Raw genomic sequence first — 26,256 nt, 5'->3', positions numbered from 1 at the left:
GACATGCTTATAAATATGAAAGTAATAAATGAATTGTAGAATGGAGTAAACAATTTATGAAGTGTTAAAAAATCACAGTCCCTTATAAAAGTCTGTGTGCAATTATAACGCTTACTAAGTATCTTTATCCCTTTTATGAATTCTAATAAAAAAAAGTCATGAGATGTCAGTAAGAGACATCTCATCAATATTACAAGAATTACTTATATTTAAAGTTTCATTGACTATATCTTAGAATCGTTGATTTTTTTTAATATTTTTTCTGTTATAATTTATTATTAAAATTTTAAAGATGATAAATAATTACATTTGTATTAAAAAATAATTTACTAGTATTTTTATATTATTTAACTATAATTTATTTAAAAATAATATTTTAGCTTTTTGTTAATAAAACAAATTTATAACCATTTTATCTGAAATCGAATTTGACATGAATTTGAGATAAACAAGAAATATTCTTTCATTTTACTATCATTCTTCTTTCTTTAATTTTCTGTTCATAGTATAAAAAAAAATATCATTCTTCTCTTTTTATTTGACAATTTGAAAACATTATCTTATTAACCACTGTAGTTGTAAAAGATTATTAAAAAAACATGATTCATTTCAATCTAGCAAATTTTTGTAACAAACTATTGTTTTTATTTTTATCACTCTTAATTGTAAATTCATGAAGATCATTAATGAAACATGGAAATACTAACTTGATAATTGTAAAACTTGGGTATTGAGACCAGATTGAGATACCAAAAAAAAAGTTATCCTCAATTGTTAATATATACAACTTGCAATAGTCCAAAATAATGCCATAAGTAACAACATGGTTAGGAACTCCCTAGGAACTCCCTAGAAAATTTATCTAATATTTAATTGCTCTTGTGTCCTAATTGTTATGATAGCTTATTTGAAAAACGAAAACACATGGATAATTTAATAATAATAATTATTATTATTATTATTATTTCCTAAAGACATGAAACAAATGTCAATGGTTATAAAGTTTCAAACATGTTTATCATTGACCGTACTCTCTCACGTAATTGAAATGTTTAAGACTGTACCTGACACGTGGGTGTGAAATGTTTAAAATTGTCAACTTTCTGAATTTAATTTCTCCATAATTTTGTTTTGGTACAGACATGTGGTGGATCTCATGGATTGCAAACGAAGTCACGATGATGTCGTTTAAGAGGCGATGGATCGCACTCATGATGTCGTTTTTCTTTGGTCGTACTCAACCGTCCTCACTCCGAACGATACTCGAAGCACTTCCGAACACAAAGCTAAGTGCAGATTACCGAAAATATGTGTGTAGTCTATATCCGAAATCCAAGATTAGAAGCCTAGAATTATTTCATTTTTCACGAGACCAAAAAAATAATACAAAATAAAAAGAAGGCACAAAAAAGAAGAACAAATAATAAAAAGAAAAAAGAAAAGAAAAAGCTCAGTGTCTCGCACGCACCTCATCTCATCGAGGAACCCCTTTTGCTTTTCCTCCAATTTTTTTGGCCTGTGCGGTTGCTGGTTGCAGCAATGAGAGCTGAAACAAAAGCTTTAGAATAAAAAGCGAAGAAAGAAATTCAGAAAGGTACCCGAAAAATGCCTTTTCATCTGCATTCTTTTTGAGCTCGTCAACAATGGCCGATGATCTCTCTTCCTTCGCCAAGGTAACTGTAATTTTTCACATTTCAACGTGCCATGTTATCCTATTCTTCAAATCTCCCAAAATTTGAAGTAAAAGATTTCATTTTTAATTTTTTTTTACATGGGGTGGCACGTGAAATTGTCCGATCTGGTTCCTTAAAATAACCCTGAATATGTGTGTTTTTAAGGTCATGGGTATTGGGCGTTTGATTGGGTAGTTTCCTTAAGATGTAGATTCTGTGGGGTTTGAATCTATTTCAGGTGCGGGATTAACCATGCTTATGCCTTTATGGTATATGTTTTGATATAAATAAATCGATTTAAATGTGGTTCCTGGTTACAGGATGTTTTGCTTGTGAAGAGTTGGAAGAGTTCTACGTTTGTGTGGAGGCTAGTTGTGTTGACCCTTGCAATGGTCAGTGGCGTGTATATATGTTCAATTTGTCTGAAGCAGATAGGCACTGGCACTAAGATTCGTTTTCTAGAGATCAAGGTTGAACAAAAGCCGTGCCCAGAACCTAACATTGAACCTTGGGAGATTCCTTATGTGCACTACCCTAAACCCAAAACTTACAGCAGGTGCAAGCAATTATTAATATAATGCCTAAATCCAAGGTTTTATTGCAAAATATGTCTGAATTTTGCTGATATGTTTTGCTTGGTGTTTCTATGTTAGGGAGGAATGCGCTTGCCACCCTGTGCGCTATTTTGCTATTCTGTCGATGCAAAGATCTGGGAGTGGATGGTTTGAGACGTTTTTAAACAGTCATGATAACATAAGCTCAAATGGGGAAATTTTTTCGGTTAAGGTGAGAAGGAGCAACATGTCAACAATAACAGAGACGCTGGATACAATTTATAATCTAGACTGGTTAAGTAGTGCTTCAAAAAATGAGTGCACCACTGCTGTTGGCTTGAAGTGGATGCTGAATCAGGTAAAGATTGTTTTATTGGTGGATGACCTTTTATTTTAAGAAATACTTGTCTTGTTTGAAGCATTTTTGTATCTTTTGGCAACAGTCAATGATTTTTCTCTCTTTTATTTTATCTGAATAGCTTATATGCACATCGTTAAGATGGATTTAATGTACACTTTGATCCTTTAAGGTTACAATTTTTGCGTTGCTTGAGAGTCCCAGAATATCCACATCTATATATAGGTCTCCAACAGTGTTACACTTTACCCTATAAAGTAGTTAACTTTGTTAATAATTTGTACACACACAACACACATGTATATATGAAAATATGTAAAAATCAAAGAAGCTCAGGTTGCCATTTTCAAAGACCAAATTATATATTAACTCCAGTTTGTTGTTAGTTCTTAAGATGACTAGTGTGCAATATGCAGGTTTATTGTGTCACTCTCCCAGTTATATATATATATATATATATATATATATATATATATATATATATATATTCAGGCCCAATTTAAAGTCACTCTCCCAGTTAAAAAGAGAAACACACTCTGGTGAACTGAAAATATAAAAGTAATGGAAGAAACAACAAAATGATGAGGATAACTAAGAAATGAAATAAGTTTACTGCTACTCCTTGCCCAACCAAAAGGCTGGACAATAAATCTGAGTATTTTTCTCAATTCCACCTTCAATTCACGATCCTCCTCTTTTCATAACCTTTTCCCCCTTTTCTTGCTACTGGGTCAGGTTCCTTAATCACCCAACATAACTGTCTGTCCCTTAATATGTTCCATGTGCTCCTCTTTCCCTTCTCCTACCTTCCATATATTATGGCCATGGCTTAGCTGCTGCTCTGTTTGACCCTTACATCTATCATAGTATCAGGCTCAATAGCCTAATCACAATCTTTGACAGAATTGAATTCTATCTTATTTATAATAAGTTACTTGGAATAAGTCTAATGAAATATGGAAACTTTAATTTAGAGAATTGTTCGTGTTATCATCTATGGATGAGATTCAAGACATGGGAGGGCTAATTTATGTTGACTTGCCCACGATGTGTTTTTGCCTCAACTTCCATCACTACAAGAAAATCTTTGAATAATGACAAATTTTAGTGATAAAAAATAATTAGTCACTATAGTGACCAATTTAGATTTCAATTTATAAACTAGAAGTTATTAGTAACTTTAGTAGTTTTAAAAAGTTACAATTTGTCTCTAAATTGGTAACTAAAATAGTTTATATTATGAATTGGTCTCTAAATTGGTCATCAACATTAAGCACCAAGGTTTTGGCTACCAAAGGTATTGGTCTCTCAATTAGTCTCTAATTTGGAAATTGGTTTCTAAACATATTTTTGGTTATCAAAATTAGTCATTATTTAAGAGTTTTCTTGTAGTGCATAAAGAAAACTTGTCAAAATTGTAAATGGTGTATATGAAGAATAATACGAAGTTCTAGAATGCAACTCATTATTCTTTTGAACTAGTAGTTGAACGATGTATCTGTCGACTGATTTGGAATTCAGAGGGAGGTAAAGCTTTTGTATGAGGTCTAAACTGTTTATGAGAGATATAGGCACACGTTCCCAGTTTTTCTAAAGAATCACAGAACTGTGATACTTGGGAGAATTAGAAATAACTCTCTTTCTGTTACACGCAAGCACTGACACAAACTATGTTGTACACTATGCAAGCATGACCTTGTTATTTTTTTGTGTTATTTACATTTTGACATTCTTCTAATTGTTCTTTTCACGCTGTAGCTGTTATAAAGCTTCAGCGCAGGTTGTCTAGCTGAGTGTTTTAGTACTATTTTATTTTTGGTATTTGCCATGTATTTTTCTCCTTCCTAGACGATTTGTGTAAGTTAAGAAATGTTTACATAACATATGCTGATGAAGGTTCAATGAAGATCGGTGTTCTTTTTTATGTTTGAATGGTTTTGCATATGATGGATGGTTCTTGGAGTTTCTCTGAATGTTACTTAGTAGAATGCTCGAGTGTATGAGCCAACTCTACAACCTCATTAGATTTAGAAGAAAGTATAATAACAAAAACTGGTTGAGAATGAACTACGACTTGTCTCTTGTCTAATTGTTTTTATCTTCCTAAAAATATAGAAGTTGCTAACTGCATGTCTATTTTCAAATAAGCTCAAATATTTGAAAAGATAATTTAAGCATGACCATATTTCTTACTACAGGCCAGTGGACACAATTTCTGATGCTACAACAATCTCTACTGATAATATTTCTCAACATGTTCACTGAACTATTGTATATAAGTTGCCCATTCTTTGGCAAGGACACTTGATGATGCTAAATTAAATTCTTATGAATGAGGCTAATTCATTTGATTCCCTATATTTGAATTTCCTTTCTTGCAACGGTTAGGAACATTTTGGTGTCTAAAAGGAGCGAATGCCTTCAAAAAAAAAAAAGAAAGACAATTTAGAAACAAGCCTATCAAAAGCAACACCAGTAATATAGTACTTCTTTCTTTGCATTTGCATTTGCTTATTTTGTACATACTCAGTATCTATCTAACATGCTAGCCTTGACTTTTGTTATATAAATTATTGCCTTGGATCTGTTTGCATAAACTTCTCAACAAAGACTTTTAGGAGAGAGAAATAAAAAAAATGAACTTTTTTATAAGTTAAAATTAATATAGGCATAACTATTTTTTTTTTTTTTACAGAAGTTATAAAATTTTTACAAATTAACTTTTGAATAAACTATTTTTGACTTTTGGAGAAGCTAAACATCTGTTATTTTTCCTAATTTTTTCTTCTAAACATGTGAGATTTGAGTATATCATAATATCTGTTACTTACTTAATACAGGGATTGATGCAGCATCATGAACAGATTGCCGAGTACTTCAGAATACATGGTGTTTCGCTCATATTTCTCTTCAGAAGGAATCTTTTGCGCCGGATGGTTTCTGTACTTGCAAATGAATATGATAAGAATGCCAAGCTATTAAACGGGACTCACAAATCTCATGTTCATTCACCCAAGGAGGTCTCTATATTTTTCTTTGTGCATGTGTACCTGTTTGAGTTTGAATGTTCGTGGTTGAACCTTTGCATCAATGCTTCTATTTGGTTCAAGATGTTCAAATTAGTCAATGTATTACAGAAACAGTTAAAAGCTATTCATGTTACTTGGTTCTGATTACATTTTCAGGCGGAAGTACTTGCAAAATACAAGCCTATAATCAATTCAACATTACTGATTGCACAACTTAGACAAGTGAATGACACCACCACCAAAGCCTTGGAGTATTTCAAGAGCACCAGGCATATTATCCTGTACTACGAAGACGTGGTAAAAAACCGCACCGTAAGTCACAGTACCTGGTGCATGATGTCTGCAACAACTTGTTTATATGTTTGTAAAAGGGGTGTTGACATTTGAATTGTGTCTCTTGTCTCCAGAAACTAAGGGATGTTCAGGATTTCCTAAAGGTTCCTCAAATGGATTTGAAGACCCGTCAGGTGAAGATACACAAAGGGTCCTTATCTAGCCAAATTGGAAACTGGAACGATGTAAGCAAGGTACTAACAGGAACACCATTCGAGAGTTTCATCCGTCAAGATTTTCGCAGGTAAAATGGTGGGTATGTACATACCACGTTTTGCCTTTTCCTTTTCCTTTTCTCCCTTCTTCTCGCGCTGTTAACATTCCTCTGATCCTTTCTTCACAAGTTGCTTCAAGAACCAACAGGAGAACAACCACCCTGTTGAAATTTTGGCCATGGCCCTCTCTCATTTTTGTATTGTTGTTGTTTTTGTCTTCATATTTAATTCATTCTTTGTACTCGTGCAACATTAAGGGAATTCGCAATTTCAACTTGAAATGTGTTCTTCAGACCTGATTGTTCCCTGTGATTGACGGACATGTGCATTTAAAACATTAGTTGAAAAAAGTGAGTCCCCCTCCAAATATCGTACAAATTGTCAAAGGAAAGCACAAATGTGTTTTAAAGTAATTGAAGAGCATGTACTTAAAGTTTAAACCAAGTTGTTGTTCAACGTTTTATCACTGTTCTTATAGTTAGGCTGATGATAGTAGCATGATGTTTTGCTGCCAACAGCTGGACCAGGAATCATTTTGGTGTCCACACGCTACCACATGTTCATTACACGCAATCGTTAACCAAACCAAATTCCAAACACCTTCTCGCTAATCATAGATTTTATGTGTGACTGAGTTGTATGATTTGTGAATCTAACAAATCGCTCTATTATATAGTCTTAATAGCATATTTTGCATCATATTGATGGTCAAATAACCATAATTATAGAATAATAATCGCATTTTAGTTGCTATTTTGTGTGCTAATTAGAAATTACGTTGATGTAATGGAAGTTGGTCAAAGTTGCGGGCGAGGGGGTGCACCTACTAAAAGTCTAAAATTTGATTTGAGAAGTACGAAGTTGACTGGGAATTTGTGACACGTTGGCTTCATGGTCTCATAGGTTTTGACCTGGTCGCGTTCTTAAACAACATGCGATGCAAGTATGCAAATGCAACGTTCCAAGCCACCACCAAACGCAACGCAACAACTGTTTTTTAAAACAACAATCATTGCACCAAGATTTTGAACCATGCCCATCCTTCTATTAAAAGATTTAAAGATGCAAATTGAATCCCAAAAACATAGCTATTTTTTTAAAAGTTCTTGGTGAAGGCAAGTGGTATTTGTCCCTCTTCATTCATCAATAAAGATTAAAGCCATTAATATATTCCCTCTCGAATAATAATAATAATGCTATTCTAACAAGCTAAATAGCCTTTATACATAATGATTTAGCATATTTATATTCAGCTATTGTACTTCTTTTAGATTAAATTTACTAACTGCCACTGCCACTGTTTTTATTTCCATTTTTTTTATTCTAACATTTGACAAGGGGATCAAAATCTGTATATGAATAGACATGTGTTTTGTTAAGATAAATAATTTCCAATTGGGTTTAGAACTTAACTTTAAATCTAATCTGTAACTATATATTAGTTTAAGTATTTTATAATGTCCACTAAATAATTATCACAAAAGTAAATAATCTTATTAGTTATGGCAACTTATAATTGAATGGTGATAAAATACTTTTATAGATGACTGCATTGTAATTAAATTATTGTAATAATTTATAAACTTGTAATTTTGTTTTCATATTATAGCTGATAGCTTATAAGCTTTTGAGCAGCTTACGAATTACTTTATTGATACACCCATAATATATAATTAGATGATAGTGTTAAAAACATGTAATAAGTGTATTTTAATTAGTATTTTACTTAAAATTCATGATTAATAATATTGTAATAGACACCGATATAAAAAATATATATAAAAGTCGATCCTTAAATTAAAATTCTTTCGAGAAAAGAGGGTAGAGCTTAGTGTTAACTTCATTGCAACTGGTTTGTTAGAATAAATAAATGTTCAACAGCATAAAAGTACTTATTTTTCATCACGTTTTGACCTTACCTAGAAGAAATCGCGTTCGGACTTCAATAGTGGTGTGAGGTAAAAGAAAACAAAAGATATAATTACAAATTAGAAGTCTAAATATATGTTACACGACAGACTAATTAGTTGGTAATTTATTATAACTTATTTATTTAATTAAACCTCAGTTGGAATTAAACAAAAATTACGTTATGATACATATATTTACATTATTAGAGTACAAATCCACTTCCTCCGTGGTTGACCCCCGTTGAGATCAACCAATTCTCAAAAAAGAATTATTTTTTTTTTAAGAAAAGAAAAGAGATAAGAATGAATAACTTCTGAATGAAAAATGAATAATTTAATAATTTTTTCCGGCATCCTTTACTTTTATTAAAAAATAAAAAACAACTATGTTGAAAAAGAAACCGACTTGACAGTCTTAAATGTATACACGCACATGGGGTGATAAGCTCGAACAATTACTTAAAATTCAATTTAAACTAGGAAATTACATAATTCGATAATTAAATTGTTACTTGAATAAATAAATAGGATTTAGAGACTTAGGTAATTCATTAATAGCTTATTTAAAGAATAAAGAATTTCAAAACATTTTTATTCATCTCCACAGGTCAATTTTTTTTAAAAAAATAATACAAAAAAAAAAATAATGTGCAGTGGAAGGGTGAGGCAAGTGGGAGAGAATAAGGGTTAAGGAGAGCCGTTGATGCAGAGGAGTGGGACCCAGAACATGAGAGAAAATCACGGACGGCTAAGGAGGGGGTGCATTTGCGAAGCTGGAAGCGGGTTTGGTTTTTACGGTTTGAGTGAGTGAGATCCGATCCGAACCGAGCCGAATCAAACCCAACCCATTTGTGTTGTTATGTCGACCCACACTTGGGTTGCAGTGGTGGCGTTAAGTGTGTGTGTGGGTGTGGTGTTCCTTTATAAAAGAGCAACCCTACAAATTGCGCCCTTCTCTTTCTCTTTCTCTTTCTCTCTTTGTGTGTCGCCTGGTCTTGGCATCTCCGCACCCGCTTGGACCAGGTCGTATCGTTCTCTTCTCTTCTCGAGCGAGGTGGGAAGAAAAAGAGAGAAAGGGAAAAGAAGTTAACATAGTTAGGTGGTAGCACGTAGTGATGGCTCAACCCAGCACCAACGGCGATCTGAGTCAGCAGCAGGGGCAGCAACAGGGGCAGCAGCAGCAGTGGCCGCAGCCGCATCAGTACCAGCACCAATGGATGGCCATGCAGTATCCGGCCACCGCCATGGCCATGATGCAGCAGCAGATGATGATGTACCCCCAGCATTACATGCCCTATGTCCACCCTCATTACCCCCCGCCGCCGCCCCCTCCCTCCCACCACCACCATCACAAACAGCCCGCCGCATCTCCCGCCGCCTCCTCCGACGAGATCAGGACCATCTGGCTCGGCGACCTCCACCATTGGATGGACGAGAACTACCTCCACAACTGCTTTGCTCACACTGGCGAGGTACCATCCAATTCATTCACTTCTTCTTTTCGATAACGTGATTCTTTTGCAGTTCTTTGTTTCTCATACGTGAGAGGAAGCTTGATTTGTAGCTGGAAGTTACTTCGGAAACTTCCGCTTCTTCTTCTGATTATTGAATCATTCTTGAACTTCTTTCTGAGCAGGTTGTTTTAGTTGCCTGCGTTGCCAGTTTTACTTTGAGTTTCTTGATCTTGTTTTTTGGTGCGTGATTCCGGTTGTTTGTTAAAGAATTATTGTATGACATGATTTATTCTTCAGTTTCAATCCTTGGGATTGCGAATCCATGGGAGTTGTACTGTTTGAAGCCTAAGTGGTCCCCTAACTGTGGGTTTTGCTCTGTTGACCTAAGTTTTCGTCGAATAAATACATTCAAGATCTCTTAATTCTAACTGGAAAAAGTGGCTAATAAAACTCGTACTTTAGTGTTTTTTAAGTCTTTTTCTCTAAATATCCGCATCTTGAAGATCCCTAGTTGACAATCAGCCATTGCAATTTATTTGTGAAGTGTGAATCTTTTTGCCCGTGAGCTACCCTGTTAATGTCAACATGGGTGTAAGTTAGTGCTTTGCGTAGCAAGGCTCTTTTCTTGATTTTGTTGTCATATGTGCAGGTTGTGTCGGCCAAGGTCATTCGGAATAAGCAAACTGGTCAGTCTGAGGGATATGGATTCGTTGAGTTCTATTCACGTGCGACGGCTGAGAAAGTCTTGCAGAACTATAACGGCACCATGATGCCAAACACAGATCAGGCATTTCGTCTGAATTGGGCCACATTCAGTGCTGGGGATAGGCGATCTTCTGATGCTACTTCTGATCTCTCAATATTTGTGGGGGACTTGGCCATTGATGTTACTGATGCTATGCTGCAAGAGACTTTTGCGAGCAGATTTTCGTCTATTAAGGGAGCAAAAGTTGTCATTGATTCTAATACTGGTCGTTCAAAAGGTTATGGTTTTGTTAGGTTTGGCGATGAAAATGAGAGAACGAGGGCAATGACTGAAATGAATGGTGTTTATTGTTCTAGTAGACCCATGAGAATAGGTGTTGCAACTCCCAAGAAAACTTATGGCTATCAACAACAATATTCTTCTCAAGGTTTGTTATTTATAATTCTTATTCTGCATTCTTGTGACGCAGTTTTAACTTACACCTTACAGTAAATGACATTAATGACAGTTGAAATTTTTGTGAGAATTTAACCTTCAGTAATTGTTTGAAAAACATTACACCCTCCGGGTGATAAGTGTAATTCACTCTTTAACTTATCATGATATTTTAATGTTCAGTTAGTAATTCATTCAGTGTCACTTTCTTTTCTTCAGCATATACCTTCATCAACTTGGCAATAAAAATCTGGGATTGTATTGACTGTGTTTGAATTGCACTTGAATTGTGTGAATCCCAAATGAATCGCATCTTGCGCACCAATATTTTTATTCTTTGGCAGCAAGGAGCAGGTGCGATGCCTTGCTGTCCAAAGGCAATTGCATTGCACCTGGCCATAGGCCAATGCGTTGCTGTCCAAACTTCATTGCATTGCACCAGGTCGTAGGTCATTTTCTCAGATAAAAATTGCAAAAGAATTGCCCTCTAGAGAGGGCAAATCATATGGCACTGCAGATCTGCAGCCCCTTGTTTCATTCAATCTCCATTTGCTGCTAGTAGGTGAAGAAGGGAAATGACCAAAACCTTAAGTTGAACGGTAGAAGTCATTTTTTATTTTAGGAATTTTATGTTTTAGGTCCAAGAAAAACACCATCCAGTCTCATTTTTTTTAATTCAGTTTAGGCCATAAGTTATCTACTGGACTTTCTGATCTCTTTTAAATAAAAAAATAAATTAAAAAAATAAAATTTAGATTCATTATAATGAAGTTTTATTTTTTAATTTAAACAAAGATTTTCTGATGATGATATTCTGGAAAATAAAGTAAAAACTATTTTGAAACTATATATCACTTTGTTAGTTGACTATTTAACTTCACTGTGTATATATGTTTCTTTATGTTAAATTGCTTTTGGAATTATGTTTTATTATTGGTCATGAATTTACTGTACGTGATGTGATTCAATTCTTGGTTCGGAAAATGGGTTTTCCCATTTTCTATTTTCATCTCAATTCAACTACTATGTTGTTTTATATTGTCAGAAGGGGAACCCCAAAATTTAATTTCCTTGTTTAATTTTAGAAGTTAGGCCTTTTTTCTCTAGCCTTTGCATTCTTGGGGTTTCATCATCTTTGGTTATTATTTGTTTCGTACACTTCCGTCCTTAACTGGTTAATAATTGTAAATTGACAAAGAATAAGTTGCAAGTAATGTGCTTAATTGTATCAGTAATCATATGTTGTATATGTGTTTTGGTGCTACCACCAGTAATCATAACTTCTAACAGTTGTAGCTGACAGTTGCATATTTCAAATTTGTTTATTCTTTGGTTCTCTGTTTATATTTCCCTTACCCATTTCATTTTAATATTAGTTAATTCTAAATCACGAGTCTGTTGTTTCTCTCACACTTCAATTTATCTTTGAATTTCAATGTGTAGATATATTTTCACAATTTAGAAACTTGAATCCATATTCGAGCAGTAATATTCATTGTTCATTGTTTTAAAATGTATATATTGCCAAGGCTTGCTGTTTATGTTTATAAAACCAGAAGAAGGTTCTCACTGAATGAAGTATATCATTTATGGCGCTTATGATTAGAAACTTCAAACTCTGATATTTTATTTCTTTAACTAGCTGTGGTATTGGCTGGTGGACACTCGGCTAATGGTGCTGTGGCCCAAGGTTCCCAATCTGAAGGAGATTCGAACAACACTACTGTGAGTCTGATTTTGTAATTTTTTTGTACAGGTTAATCACCTTGCTTTTTCATATCTTAGTAACTGGTCTCTGTTGTAGATATTTGTCGGTGGGCTTGATTCTGATATCAGTGATGAGGATCTCAGACAACCATTTTTGCAATTTGGTGAGGTTGTCTCTGTGAAAATTCCAGTGGGAAAAGGGTGTGGATTTGTTCAATTTGCTGACAGGTACTTTATTTTATTCTTGTTGTATCTCTTGACATGATGACATAGATTATAACTTCCATGTTAGTTAAACCCCTGCCCCTCCAGGGAAGTGGGTATTTTCACGTGAAATGGGAAGTGGCTTGTATTCTTGTGATGGGTAAGAAATCCTCGAATATGCTAGTTTCTAATGCTTTTGAAGTCATCTAAGGATATATCTAATCAAATTTCTGAGGACAAGTGCATGTAATATTTGATTCTGACTGCTCTTGCCAGCATAATTAGTGCTGTGTTATCTTTGCCTTAGGGCATCTCCAAGATGAGTTTATTGTGTTGTTTAACCCTAAGAAGCATTGTTTAACAATTTCTTAACTATAAATAACTCAGATTATTAAATAAACAACGGAAGTTATTATCTATGTCATCATGTACGTAAAGGTGACAGAAAGGACCTACAAAATTTCAAATAAGCAACCCTTAGAGTTGTAGCATTGTGGATGTTCTTGGTGAGTTAACTATGCTTTATGCTGGGTCTGTAACAGAAAGAATGCTGAGGATGCAATTCAGGCATTGAATGGGACAGTAATTGGGAAGCAGACAGTGCGCCTTTCTTGGGGTCGCAGTCCAGGAAATAAGCATGTAAGTTTGTGTCCATTAAATGAATTCTTGCATTATTCAAGCGAGAAATACTATTTCTAATATTGAACTTTCATTATTGAAATCCATCTCTAATTTAATTCCTTGGGCTGACAGTGGAGAAGTGATTCCAATGGAGGCCATTATGGTGGTCAGGGTTATGGAGGCCATGGATTTGCTGTGAGACAGAATCAGGATCTAGCCATGCAACCTGCTGCTGCTGCAATTCAAGGGGCTTCCTAACGGGGTTAGCTGAATTGTGTGCTGAAGTAGGATGGATTTTATTGATCGCCATTAAACTGTAGTATTATTTTTAAATTTGTAGCTGGGTTATACGGTATGCGAGGTTCTTAATTAAGATTGTATTAAAAAGTCTGAAATTTTGGATTGAACCCGAACATATATAATGTGGCTCGGGTATTTTTGTTTTTTAAATCCTTAAAAACATATTGGTAGCAGACAGCTAAGATTATTTTAAATACTTCACAGTAAACTGTTACTGCTTGCAAAATCTTCGTGCACAGACTGAATCTGAAACAGGTTATTTGCGAGTTTCTCGCTGACTCTAATAATGCGAACAATATACAATTATGAAATTATTTATACCATGATTTGAAATGAAAGACAATAAATTTAAAAACTGTTGTTCCATAACATTTGTGTATATATGCAGCCTTGCGTTGGAAAAAAACGGTAATATCTTTCCACTCAATCAAAGCGATGGAATTCTTGAGGGAAGTTCGGTCTTCAATTCCTATGGATGAAGAAAATATTGGGCATTGTAGAAGATGACCAGGAAAAGACTAAACACCCCCAAGTTGGGTGGAGACAATAGGATCGCTTACACCAGGTTCTAGAGCACCCCATTTACTGTTGCATAAATTTCGAATGGGCTTGGGCATCAGTGTCAAGAATTTTTGCGGTGTTGAAGTTTTAAATAGCTAGAACTAGACTGGGAATGGAGCAAAGTTCTTCAAACAGAAGAAAGTGTAAGAAACCTGAAGCCGAAGTATTCGTTCAACTATGAAATCAAATTCACAAGTGTAGAGTGTAGAGAATCGAAGAAAAATGGCGATTGGAGACATGATTGCGATAGCAAGATGGTCTCGAATCTAGATTGCGATTTAAACTAGTGGAGGAGTAGAAGTTTAACGGCGAGAAAAACTTTGTCATGAATGTGTTATCTATTATCGGCCATGGCGATGGAAATTGGTGTCGGATTTGTCGGCAACTGACAGCAAGACGGTGGTGCAATTTCATAGATCATTGTGCTTATCTTCTTCCATCTTCTTCCTCCCACCAATACATCCTTCTTTCTCCACCTTCACATAGGCTCGCGTCTTCTTCATCTACCTTCATTCCTTCCCCCACTTTTTTATCGGCGCTCCTTCTTCCTCCATCCCCACTTCCATCAACATTCCTTTTTCTTCCTCTACTTCCATCACGTTCTTCTTCCTCCACCTCCACTGGCGCAGTCCAAGCCCTAATACTCCAAAACTCATTCAGAACGCTAGCGAATTTCTTCCTATACCCCATAAGTAACATGAAAAGTCAAAAGTTGCCTTTCTATTTTCCTCCTCCTTTTCCATACTAACCATATGTAAATAAATAAATCACACTAAAATATATATATAATATAATATAATAATTATTAATTCTTGATACAATAAATAAATTCAAAGTATTTTTACAAAAATAAAACTTATATAAAAATCACATAATTCAAACATTGTAGAACCCATGAATAGAATAAGTTTTCTTTCAAAATTATTCCATTAATATCCTTCATAAACAATATTAGTACCACAAATAAAATAAAAAACTAAAATTTTAATTAGTCTTTCTAGAATTTTTATTTATTTTTAAATTTGTGATATATTTTTAATTAAATAATTTTATCCAATACGCAACAATAAAATTAATTTATCTTTAAATGTTTTTTTTTAAATTAAACTACTATTTCACATAATAAATAATTATTAACTCTTGAAATATTTTTTTAATAAATTAAGTTATATAAAAAATAAACACAATAAAATAAATATTAAAATTATTATAGTAATTAAATGTGTTTTTGATGTTGAAATAAACAATAATAAATAAAACACAACTATGAAATTTGTTTTTTTTAAATGATTTCTTAAATTAAACTACTATATTTTATTAAATTATTTTATAGTAACTTTTTGGATATGTAGTCATAAAATATTTATTAATTATTGAAATTAAATTTTACATAAATTAAACTATAAAAATAAGCATAATCTATTAAATATTAAAAGATATTATAGTAATAATATGTGTTTTTAATATAAAAAAATAATAATAAATAATGATTTTTAGGAAGGAATCAGAAAATTATAGAGGAGCAGTTTTAAAATAATGAAATTTTTTATAACAATTTTATTTATAATTAAATCTTTTAATATTAAAAATAATCGAGTCTTATTATTTTTAAATCGCTACCTGTCTTAAAATATATTTTTTAGGATTTTATAATTATAATGTGTTTTAATATTGAAATAAATAATAATAAATAAAATAAAACTAAAATTAATCATTAACATAAAAGATTTTAATAAAATTTTAAATATATTGTGAATATTATTTAATTATTGAAATTAAACTTTTTATAAATTAAACCATATAAAAATTAATCATAATTCAATAAAACTACAATAATTAAAATATATAAAAATAAAAAATAAAAAAGCACTTACAATTAAAATATTAAACAGAAATAAATTAGCTTATAAAATATATTTTACAACATATATTTAAAAATAATCTAAAGATAAAAATTATAATTACAAAACAGTAATAAAAAACTCATAATTAAAATATTAAAGGGTTTTAAATTTTTTGCAAAATAAACTTTACAACATATATTTAAAAATAATTAAATAATTATTGATTAAATATAATAATTGTAACGTTCCATTAAATAAAGGTTAAAATACTTCCTTGGTTCATGCTTTTGTTGAAAAATTTAAAATAGGTCCTAAGATTTTTTTTAGTCTCAATTAAGTTCATATTTTTTAAAATGTGTAACAATTAGGCCCATTCCATTAGTATAGAGTTAACGGTGTTAAAGATGTGTCACGTGTCAGCTCTACATTTTTTTGAATTTCTTTAAAAAAATTTTAATTTTTTTAATTTTTTTTTTAATTTTTTAATTTTTTTTTTTGAAAATTATTCATGCCACGTGTCACGTCAGTATTGTGCCACATGTCAAGTCAGTAAGGTGACACGTGTCAAATCATTGTCTGAATCTCAATTTAGTACATATATTTGTTATTTTTATTACATTTCAGTCCATTTTTTTAAAATTTTTTAAATATATTTATTTTAACTTTTTACAAAATTGTTTTAAAATTTTATATTTAAATTTATAAAATTGTTAATTTTAAACCAACTCTAACATTTGTATATAAATTATTTAAAACAATTTTGTAACAAGTTAAAATAAATATTTTAAAATTTTAAAACAAAATATAAAATAAACTTAATATTATTAAAATGTTTAATAAAAATATCATCATAAAATTTATATAAAAGTTAAATTTGATTTCAATTTGGAAATGATGAAATTGAAAATTAAAAAAAAAAAGGACTGAAATATAATTAAAATAACAAATATATGGACCAAATTGAGATTCAAATAATGACTTGACACGTGTCACCTTACTGACTTGACACGTGACACGTAACATGAATAATTTTAAAAAAAAGTTAAAAAAATTCAAAAAAAATTCAAAAAAATTCAAAAATTCAAAAAAATGAGAAGTTGACATGTGGTATATCCTTAATACCGTTAACACCATACTAACGGAATGGGCCTAATTGTTACACATTTTCAAAAATATGGACCTAATTGAGACTAAAAAAATCTTAAGACCTATTTGAGATTTTTCAACAAAAACAGGGACCAAGAGAGTATTTTAACCTTAAATAAATAACTTATTTAAACGACACGTCACACAATATAATATGAAGATAAAGTTCAGAGTATAAAACTACTCCTTAAAGAGATCCGAGGTATAAAGAGGAAAATCCTGAGGGACACCATGATGCCAATACAAAACACAATACAAGAAATCAACAGTAGTTAACATAGCTAAAAGTCAAAACAGTACATGGGCCAAAGCCCTATAAGAAAGTCCAAAGTAGCAGAATCCAGTCTAGGTATGCTATGCAGCGGAACCACCATCGCCCTGTTGACCACGAGTATTTCTCGTATCTGCTCACATCAATAAATTGATGATCATTGCAAAGAGAAAGAACCACACCATAAAACATACAACAAACAAAAGGGTAAGCTAGAGCGAACAATAATTTATCATGCAATTATGTACACTTTCAGAGTCAAATATACATACATCATCCAATCATGTTATGACTTTCCAAACAATACACTAAGACTCATACGCGACTCATCCGGATACATATAATTAGTCGGATTCAGTGGATGCTTGCACTTATGGTGGACTTTCCTGCTCTACCGAGCTAAATGTTACAATGTCTCATCCCCCACACACAAGGTTAGCCCTTTAATGAGTTTCAGGCCTCCTGCTACTCTCACCACTAGAGTCAGTACGCTCTATGTGAGACTAACTGACACTTTAGAATGTCAGGATGCAACCTTACCTTGCATCCTTACTAAATTATATAAATGGGGCACCACCATGGACTCCCACTAACATGGATCATGAAATTACGTCCCAACCAACTGAGACACCACCATGAGATCTCACTTAAAGGTCCATGGAATTACGTCCTAACCACATACAAATCATGTTTCACCAACCAAGAGTGTACTTGTCATGCGTGCCAATCTCATGCCCACATTCATAACCAATCTTCATTTATATTCCATACCATAATCATACCAAACTCATCATCATATTCGGTCCATGAACCATTCCATACATGCAACATCACTCAGGACTTGCTTTAACACAGTAATCCAACTAAACATGTGACATTCATCCAAGAATAGAGAGAGAACGCATTCTTGCCCAACTCTCGCTCAGGTTGAAGGTTCTCGCTCAGGCGAGCTCCCTTCGCTTAGGCGAGAGCTCAAGGAGTGGAAACAGTGGCTTCCTGCGAGATCTCGCTTAGGCGAGCCCTCCTCGCCTAAGCGAGACTACATCTCGCTCAAAACGAGGACTCGTCGCTTAAGCAACCTCTCGAGTAGGAAACTTGGGCGAATCTCTGTTAGTCTCGCCTAGGCGAGACAAGCTCACTTGGACAAGATTATCAATTCTCACCACTGTCTATACTTGCATCAGCCATACTTGCACATCCAAAATACAGAACAAAGCATTTTATTTAACCACAGCAACATACACTTCACACAAGCTCGAGGCAAATCAAAAATAGGCAACAATTAAAAATGTGAGAACCCTAGCTTCCCTTACCTGAAAAATGCTAGCCAATAACTTGGACACCCGAACTGTGGAGCACATGTAACTCTAAGAATAGATTCAGAGTTGGAAAAAATAACAGAATGAGTTCATAACGAGTTCATCCTAACAAACCCTAGTTGGAACCACGAAGAATAAACTCAATGGAGAAGAACATGAACTGACAACTGACTTACGTGGAGTAAAAGACTGGTTTGAGCTAGTTTGAAGATGACGAAACTCTAAACCCTAGCAGAGCTTCTGTTTTGGAAAAGGAATCAAACACTGTTGTTGGCAAAGTGAGTGCAGAATGAGACCATTGACTGCTTTAGGGGTCTTGGCACCCCATGAATCAGCCTTTAGGCCTAAAAGTTGAGTAGCCCCTTAGATTTAGGGCAGAATAATAATAAGAAATTAGCAGACCTTACAATAATTCTACCATTATATTTTTTTATGAAGAAAATCTCATAAATATATTTTTTATGAATATTTTAAATAGTTTTTTAGATATGTAATTTTTATATAATAAAATAGTTATTAATTATTAAAATTAAATATTTTTATATAATTTAGGAAATAAAGGAGTGTTTCTGTTACATAAAAAAATAATTATGAAGAAAATAGTTATCAGAAGAAAAAATGAAATAAATAAAAATTAAAAAAAATTAATAAAATTTAGTTATTTTATTTTAAAAAAGTAAATAATACAGAAATGATCAAATGATTATAATTTTTCATATATGTCAATAAAAAAAGGTAAATAGAATAATTTTGTTAATATTTTTTTAATATATAATAGACTATAATTGATTTTCTGTTGTTGAATCCATAAAGTTGGTTCAAATGGTTGAAAGACTTATGAAGGTGATGATGACTCTGATACATTTGTCACACTATGACCGAAGAATACTCGTTGGCGTCATGCATCTTCACTTGCCAATTACTTTGCAATGAAAATTGAAAATTTAACTGTAATAAAATTCTAAAATTTTAGTTTCTCTTAAATTTTTTTATCTACATTCCCTAATAAAACATCTAAACTTATTTTGAAATACCTATAAAAATCCTTCACTAATAAACATAACCAAAACTAGAGCTTGGAAGAAAAGTTTCAATTTGTTTAGTATTCTAATTATCAACCATTGTCTAAAATAAATTTGCTAGTTTTTTATAATAATTTCTTAAAATCTATATTATCGGTCTGAAAAAGCCAAGGCGACGAAAATAAACACCAGAGGTAAAGAAGCAGAAAATAAAGACATGTAGTGGATAAGAGGTTGGTGATCCTCATTCAACAAACTCAGGTCATCAAGATTTTGTACCTCTTCATTACGAAACTCATAAAGTAATCTTAAAACACAATCCATCACATTCTCCTAAATTCCCTTCCCCTTTCTTCATTCTTCAAATTCTCGGACTCACTCAAACTATCGTTCCCAACCACACTCTCTACAACTTTAGCAGAACCGTCTGAAGCTTTTTCTGTTTCAGAAACCCTCTGCGATTGAACTTCCACAGAACCCTCTGATGAAAGTTTTGATTTTTTCGCCGGTGGCTTCCCCGTCCTATCGGAAAGCACAAACTCATCAAACCGGCCCTCACGGAACTCGCTCAAAACATCCCTTGCTCTTCCGTCTGACCATTTAAAGATGCCCATTTCCTGCATCCACTTAACTAGCTGAAACCCTAACCCCGACTCCTCACCCGAATCAACAACCTCCGATCTCTCAGATAAATCAGCGTCATCATCGGAAAACTCCGATCCCTCAGATGAATCACCGTCAACATCGGCGCGTGATTAACATCATTAGGGTCATCGTCGTCGGTGGCGGCCTCCTGGGGGACGGGGTCTTGGGACTCGGGCAGCGACGCCATGACGATGGAGTTGAAGTGCGGCGGGGAGTCGGCGGGAGCGGGTGAGGGGGAGTGGTCGTGTGATTCGCTCATGATTTTTTGGTGGGACAAGGAAACGTCGGAAGAATCTAGAAGGGGTAAAGATTAATGTTTATTGTGAACTTCGTGAATGTCTTCATGTAGAAGTTAAATCGTAAATCCTGAAATAAATAATAAATTTTATATTTTACAATAAAAAGTTAAATTATTAAAACTTAATTTCCTGTTCATATTTTTGTCAAATTTAATAATAAACTTCTTATAATTTTAATCACAAGAGTTTTAATTAGATTTAAATTTTATTTTAATTAAAATCTCATTTATTAGTTTTAATTGAATTTTAACATGAATCACGGTAAAAATGTAAATTATTTCTTCAGAGACATATGGTAACAAAAAAAAAGAAAAGAAAATATCAAAAGACTAAAATGTTGATAAATCGTACATCGTCAACAAGCTAAACATAAGATAATAACTTCTCCCATATATTATTTTTTAGAAAAATTATTTTTTAACCATTTTTATTTATAATTTGAGATGATATTATTTTAAGTGATTTTTTATTTTTATTTTTTTATATTTAAAAATTACTTAAAATTTGTTATTTCATATGATAAAAAAATTGTTAAAATTTAGTTTTTAAAATATAATTGTCCTATTTTCTGTATTATATATTATAATAGATTACCTCTCTAGAGACATGTCACATATGACAGCCCAAAAAAGAAAAAAAAAACAAGATAAATGATCAAAAGTATAACAATTGGGACAATCGTCATCAAAATAATGATAGGTAAGAAGATAACTTTCTTAGTATATTTTCATTTTTTTTATATTATAATAGTTAATAAATAATAAATAATATAATACCAAATGATAGTTTTCTCCTCAAAGGAGCATCCAAGCATGAAGGTGAGATCATGATGGTGAGGATGGCACGCAAAAGCAAGGAAAATGAAGAAGAAGTGTCTCGGCTTGGTAGTATTTGTGATAGGATGGAGGTGTTTGATGGTTCTCTTCAGAAGTTGGATAACTTTAAAGAAAGGTGTCTAGAGGGAGACAATATGGGATGGTTTAACCTTAACTTTAGAGATAAGTATGATGACACAAATAATGTTAAAATAACATTATTAATCTCAAAGTAGACTTACATAGGAGGAGATACATTTATTTATAAGTTAAGGTGTCTCCAAAATTTGTAGACACAAAATCCTACAAACCAAAACTTTGTAAACTAGGATAAAAGGCTACAAATACTGTAACGTCCCAAAATCTGAATAACCTCGATAAATAAAACTTCATTAGGGTATGAAAGTATACAATACATTGGACATGCCCAGATTACAAGAAAAGGGGTCCCACATGGCCCAATCAGAAATATATTGAAAGAAACAAATAAAAGCACTAGGCCTTGTTCGGACAAGAAAAGCATAAATAATATAAAATCCTCCAATAATGAGCCCCACAGTGGGCCTAACACCTGTCCCATCCATCAAGCTGCAGCATTCCTATTACCACCACCACTGCCAGGGGTTCTCACATCTGCTCACATCAATAGAATTGATGATCATTGCAAGGGAGGAAAACCATGCACACAACCATACAGACAAGCGAAAGGGTAAACTAGTGTACATAATTCACACATTATAATAATCATCATTCAATCACATAATCAAGCACAATTGACGGAAACGCTCACATAATACACCAAACCTCTTTCAAGACTACAAGACTTGACTATCCGGATATGCACAATGAGGCACCACCACGAGACAGTGGAATTAAGTCCTAGCAGTGAGGCATCACCACGAGGCCTTCACAGAATTACACCCTTACAAGAGGCACCATTACGTGGCTTACGTGGAATTGCGTCCTGACCTTGAGGCACCACCACAATACTCGCGTGGAATTACGTCCTTAACTCGAGGCACCATCGTGAACTCCTCCTTAGAAGGGTTCACGGAATTATGTCCAATAGATGAGGCATCAGCATGAGCTCTTACTACAAGAGTCATGGAATTACGCCCTACTCACACATTGACCATGTTTCACTAACCAATCAGAAGTTCCCATAATACTAACATCATATATAACAACCCCATCATGCAACTCATGCTTTCCAATTCATATAACATACAAGAACATACCATTCCCACTGCAACCTCATATATCAATCATAGCATCATCCCTCAACCCACCAAGTAAAGCATTTAGATCAAACAAGCAATCACACATCAGTGCACCATCCAACAATAACATCCAAACCTACCCACTGCCTCGCTCAGGCGAGGGGTCCTCTCGCTCAGGCGAGGGGGTCTTCTCGCTCAGGCGAAACCCTTCTCGTCTAGGCGAGATCGCGAAAGGAAAAGAGCGGACTCTGCGAGGTCTCGCTCAGGTGAGTCCCTTCTCGCCTAGGCGAGACCACTCCTCGCTCAAAAATAAAAACCTCTCGTCTAAGCGAGAGATCGAGCAGCAGGTCCTAGGCGAGCCTCTACTAATCTTGCCTGGACGAGAAAACCAGTGCTCGCCACTGTTCCTTCGAGTGACAGCCACCCACATGCATCCACACAGTCCAACAGGCATTTTCAACCGATTAAATTCACACACAGACCGTTCAATCATCACATACCCATCAAACAAGCAGATTCTACCGAAAACAATGGTAAGGTCTAGCTTCCCTTACCTGGAAAAGCTAACAGAAACTTCGATATGTAGTCGTGAACACCACAACTATACAAGCAGACCCAAGAATGGAACACAATGGAACAGAGAAACAAAGCAAGGTTACTACAAAGCCCTAACTGGAACAATAGAACCGCAACCAGGAAGGATTAGTCACTAGCTAACAGAATACTTACTTGGAATATAGAAACGAAGTCGAGCTTGGTTTGATCGAGATTGCTTAAACCCTAGCAGAACTCTCTTGGGCAGCAGAATATTCTCTTCTCACTTGTTCCCCCTCTCCCTCTCCTTAGGGCAATAATTCAATTGCCAAACAATTAAGTCGATTCATGAGAATCTTATACAAAAGTCCGAGTAAAAAAAATTAATATTTAAAAAAAAAATATTTTTCAGAAAATAAAACTTAGTTAAAATAATTTTCTTTATAAACTAACTTGTTAAATGATAAAATAATTGGGCGTGATGTTTTTGAAAACCACTACTACCATCTACTATACTACCATTTATTATTTTATATAGAACTTAATTAAATGACAATGATATAATAATTACCAGAAGAATGTTAATGAAGCTAAATATTAGAATAACTAAATTAAAATTAAAATTAAAATTAAAATTATAATAATTATTTTTAATTAGTTAAATTAACAATTGTACTGATACTTTATGAGATAAAAACATATGAGTCAGTATTTTCGAGATTACCGTATAGACCTTACGGAAAAAGAAACCCTCTTTTCTTAAGCTCAATCATGTTTTTTAAAACCCACATGAAACTTAGTGTCAAGAAATTTGAGCTAGCACATGAACTTGAAAATCCAACTGTTTAGCAAAAAAAATCAACTAAAAAACATTTTTCATTTTATTTAGTATAATTTCATTTTATTGATTTAATCTAGTATTTTTCGTATTAAATAATATTTTTATACAACTTTATTTTCAAATAATAATTAGAAAATGTTAAACAATAAACTACTATATGTATTTTTTTAATCAATTTTACAAATACTTTATGTTTTTATATTTGAAAATTTAATTTCTCGAAATATTTTCTAAAACTCAACTATAAATATATATATATATATATATATATATATATATATATATTATTCTCTTCTTCGTCTCTTATAATTATTTATTGGTTTAATTATGCCTTTGTTCCCCATTTTGGAGTCAAAATCTCAAACTGATACCCAAATTTTTAGAAGTCTCAAAATAGTCCCATTTTTTGTTGAAACGTCTCACGTTTGCCCTTTCCGTTAAGTCAAGGTTGACGTCGTTAGAGGGAGTGCCACGTATCAGTTCCTCGATTTTTTGAATTTTTTTTTGAATTTTTTTTTTGAATTTAAAAAAAAAAAATCAAAAAATTGCCACGTGTCAAGATGTCATCATGCCACATGGCAATGACAATGACACGTGTCAGTATTATGCCATGTGTCATTTTCTTAGTCTCAATTTGGTCCCTTTATTTTAATTTGTCTCAACTTAGTCCCAATTTTTGTAAAAATGAGCAATTTTGTCCCTCTTCAAATTGAAACAAAATTTAATTTTATATAAATGTTATACAAATATTTTTATTAAATTTGATATTTTTATTCAAATTGATATTTTTATTATATATTTTTAACATAGCTAAGTTTATTTAAAATTATGTTTCATATTCAACTTTACTTAAAATTGTTTCCAAATTTTAAATTTATATGTGTTTTATTGTAACATGAACTAGTTAATTTATGAATTTTTTTCTATTAACATTATTTTCTATTAACAACTTTTAAACCATTTTAAATAAAGTTCAATGTAAAATATGAATTAAATGAACTTAATTTGGTTAAAAATATTTACTTGAAATATCAATTTTGATGGAAATATTTGTGTACATTTATATAGAAATTAAATTTGATTTCAATTTGGAGAGGGACAAAATTGCTAATTTTTACAAAAATTGGGACTAAATTGAGACAAATTAAAATAAAGGGACCAAATTGAGACTAAAAAAATGACACGTGACGTAATACTGACACGTGTCACTGTCACTGTCACATTACTCTGTCACTGCCATGTGGCATGATGACAGCTTGACACGTGGCAATTTTTTGAATTTTTTAAAAAAATTGAAAAAAAAATTCAAAATAAAAAAAAATTAATAAAAAAATTCAAAAAAACGAGGAACTCACACGTGGCACTCCCTCTAACAGCGTAAACCTTGACTTAACGGAAAAGGCAAACGTGAGACGTTTCAACAAAAAAAAGGACCATTTTGAGACTTTTAAAAATTTGGGTACCATTTTGAGATTTTGACTCCAAAATGGGGACCAAAAACATAATTAAACCTTATTTATTTTGTTTACAAAATCCACTCATATCTCTTGGATATTTTGAATATGGTTATATTCAAATGATGTATTATCAATTTCAATGTTACATTTGATTATTTTTACTCCTTAATTTATTTATTATTTATTCTTTTTTAGATAAAAACATTTGACTCTTAATTTCAAGTATTAATCGTGTAATGCCCTCATTTAAGTAATATGAAAACTTATATTCTTTATTTTCTTTGATTCTTAATTTTTATTTTATTTGAAAAACTTTTGTTTTCCTAAAACAAAATCATTATCTCTCAAAAGTTTTGTTCTGATATCTGCAAAGTTTTTTCATATTTTTAAGGTATTTTTCATCTTATCATATTCTTGACTATATACTTTTTTTCTTGTGCAATCTTATTCAATGATATCAATTTGTTTGATATTTTTACTTTTTCTTTATATTTATTCCTGGTATGTAAAATATTGTTTAAATTATGTTTTATATAATTATTTTTATTTTCTAATTCTTTACCGTAATTGTAATTTTATCATTGCAAATTGCATAAAAATGTTTAATTTTACTATAATAATTTAATATTATTTTCACAAATCTTGGGTATTCCATCCGAGATAGATTAAGTTCAAAATATTCATATCTAAATTAAAATTATTATTAGTTTAATAATTTTCTCTATGTGATTTCATTCAATATAATTTTTATCGGTCTATACAAAAAATATTTTATTATAATCT

General features: G+C 32.5%; 2 protein-coding genes and 1 long non-coding RNA gene across 4 annotated transcripts; 2 read left to right on the top strand and 1 right to left on the bottom strand.

Annotated features, from left to right (window-relative positions):
- The first annotated feature begins 1,262 nt into the window (after window positions 1–1,262).
- On the top strand, window positions 1,263–6,531 carry LOC114175320 (nodulation protein H-like). 2 transcript variants are annotated; one of them, XM_028060101.1, is made up of 6 exons: window positions 1,263–1,673; window positions 1,994–2,229; window positions 2,327–2,585; window positions 5,438–5,605; window positions 5,771–5,926; window positions 6,022–6,531. In XM_028060101.1, the coding sequence occupies exons 1-6, from the start codon at window positions 1,644–1,646 to the stop codon at window positions 6,193–6,195; spliced, it is 1,023 nt and encodes a 340-aa protein (XP_027915902.1). In that variant the 5' UTR covers window positions 1,263–1,643; the 3' UTR covers window positions 6,196–6,531. The 2 variants fall into 2 exon arrangements, with proteins under 2 accessions (XP_027915902.1, XP_027915901.1); XM_028060100.1 differs by having other exon boundaries at window positions 5,426–5,605.
- On the bottom strand, window positions 4,407–5,527 carry LOC114175321. The gene is made up of 2 exons (XR_003602819.1): window positions 5,417–5,527; window positions 4,407–5,004 (listed from the first exon to the last, which is right to left on the bottom strand). It is a non-coding gene; the product is annotated as an uncharacterized LOC114175321 (long non-coding RNA).
- Window positions 6,532–8,995: 2,464 nt separating the features above from the next.
- On the top strand, window positions 8,996–13,725 carry LOC114177773 (polyadenylate-binding protein RBP47). The gene is made up of 6 exons (XM_028063289.1): window positions 8,996–9,544; window positions 10,176–10,659; window positions 12,310–12,392; window positions 12,472–12,602; window positions 13,121–13,217; window positions 13,332–13,725. The coding sequence occupies exons 1-6, from the start codon at window positions 9,188–9,190 to the stop codon at window positions 13,455–13,457; spliced, it is 1,278 nt and encodes a 425-aa protein (XP_027919090.1). The 5' UTR covers window positions 8,996–9,187; the 3' UTR covers window positions 13,458–13,725.
- The last annotated feature ends 12,531 nt before the right edge of the window (window positions 13,726–26,256 follow it).

Source organism: Vigna unguiculata, chromosome 3 (assembly GCF_004118075.2).
Source record: "Vigna unguiculata cultivar IT97K-499-35 chromosome 3, ASM411807v1, whole genome shotgun sequence".
NCBI classification, from domain to species: domain Eukaryota; kingdom Viridiplantae; phylum Streptophyta; class Magnoliopsida; order Fabales; family Fabaceae; genus Vigna; species Vigna unguiculata.
This window is presented reverse-complemented; position numbering and strand designations above follow the sequence as displayed.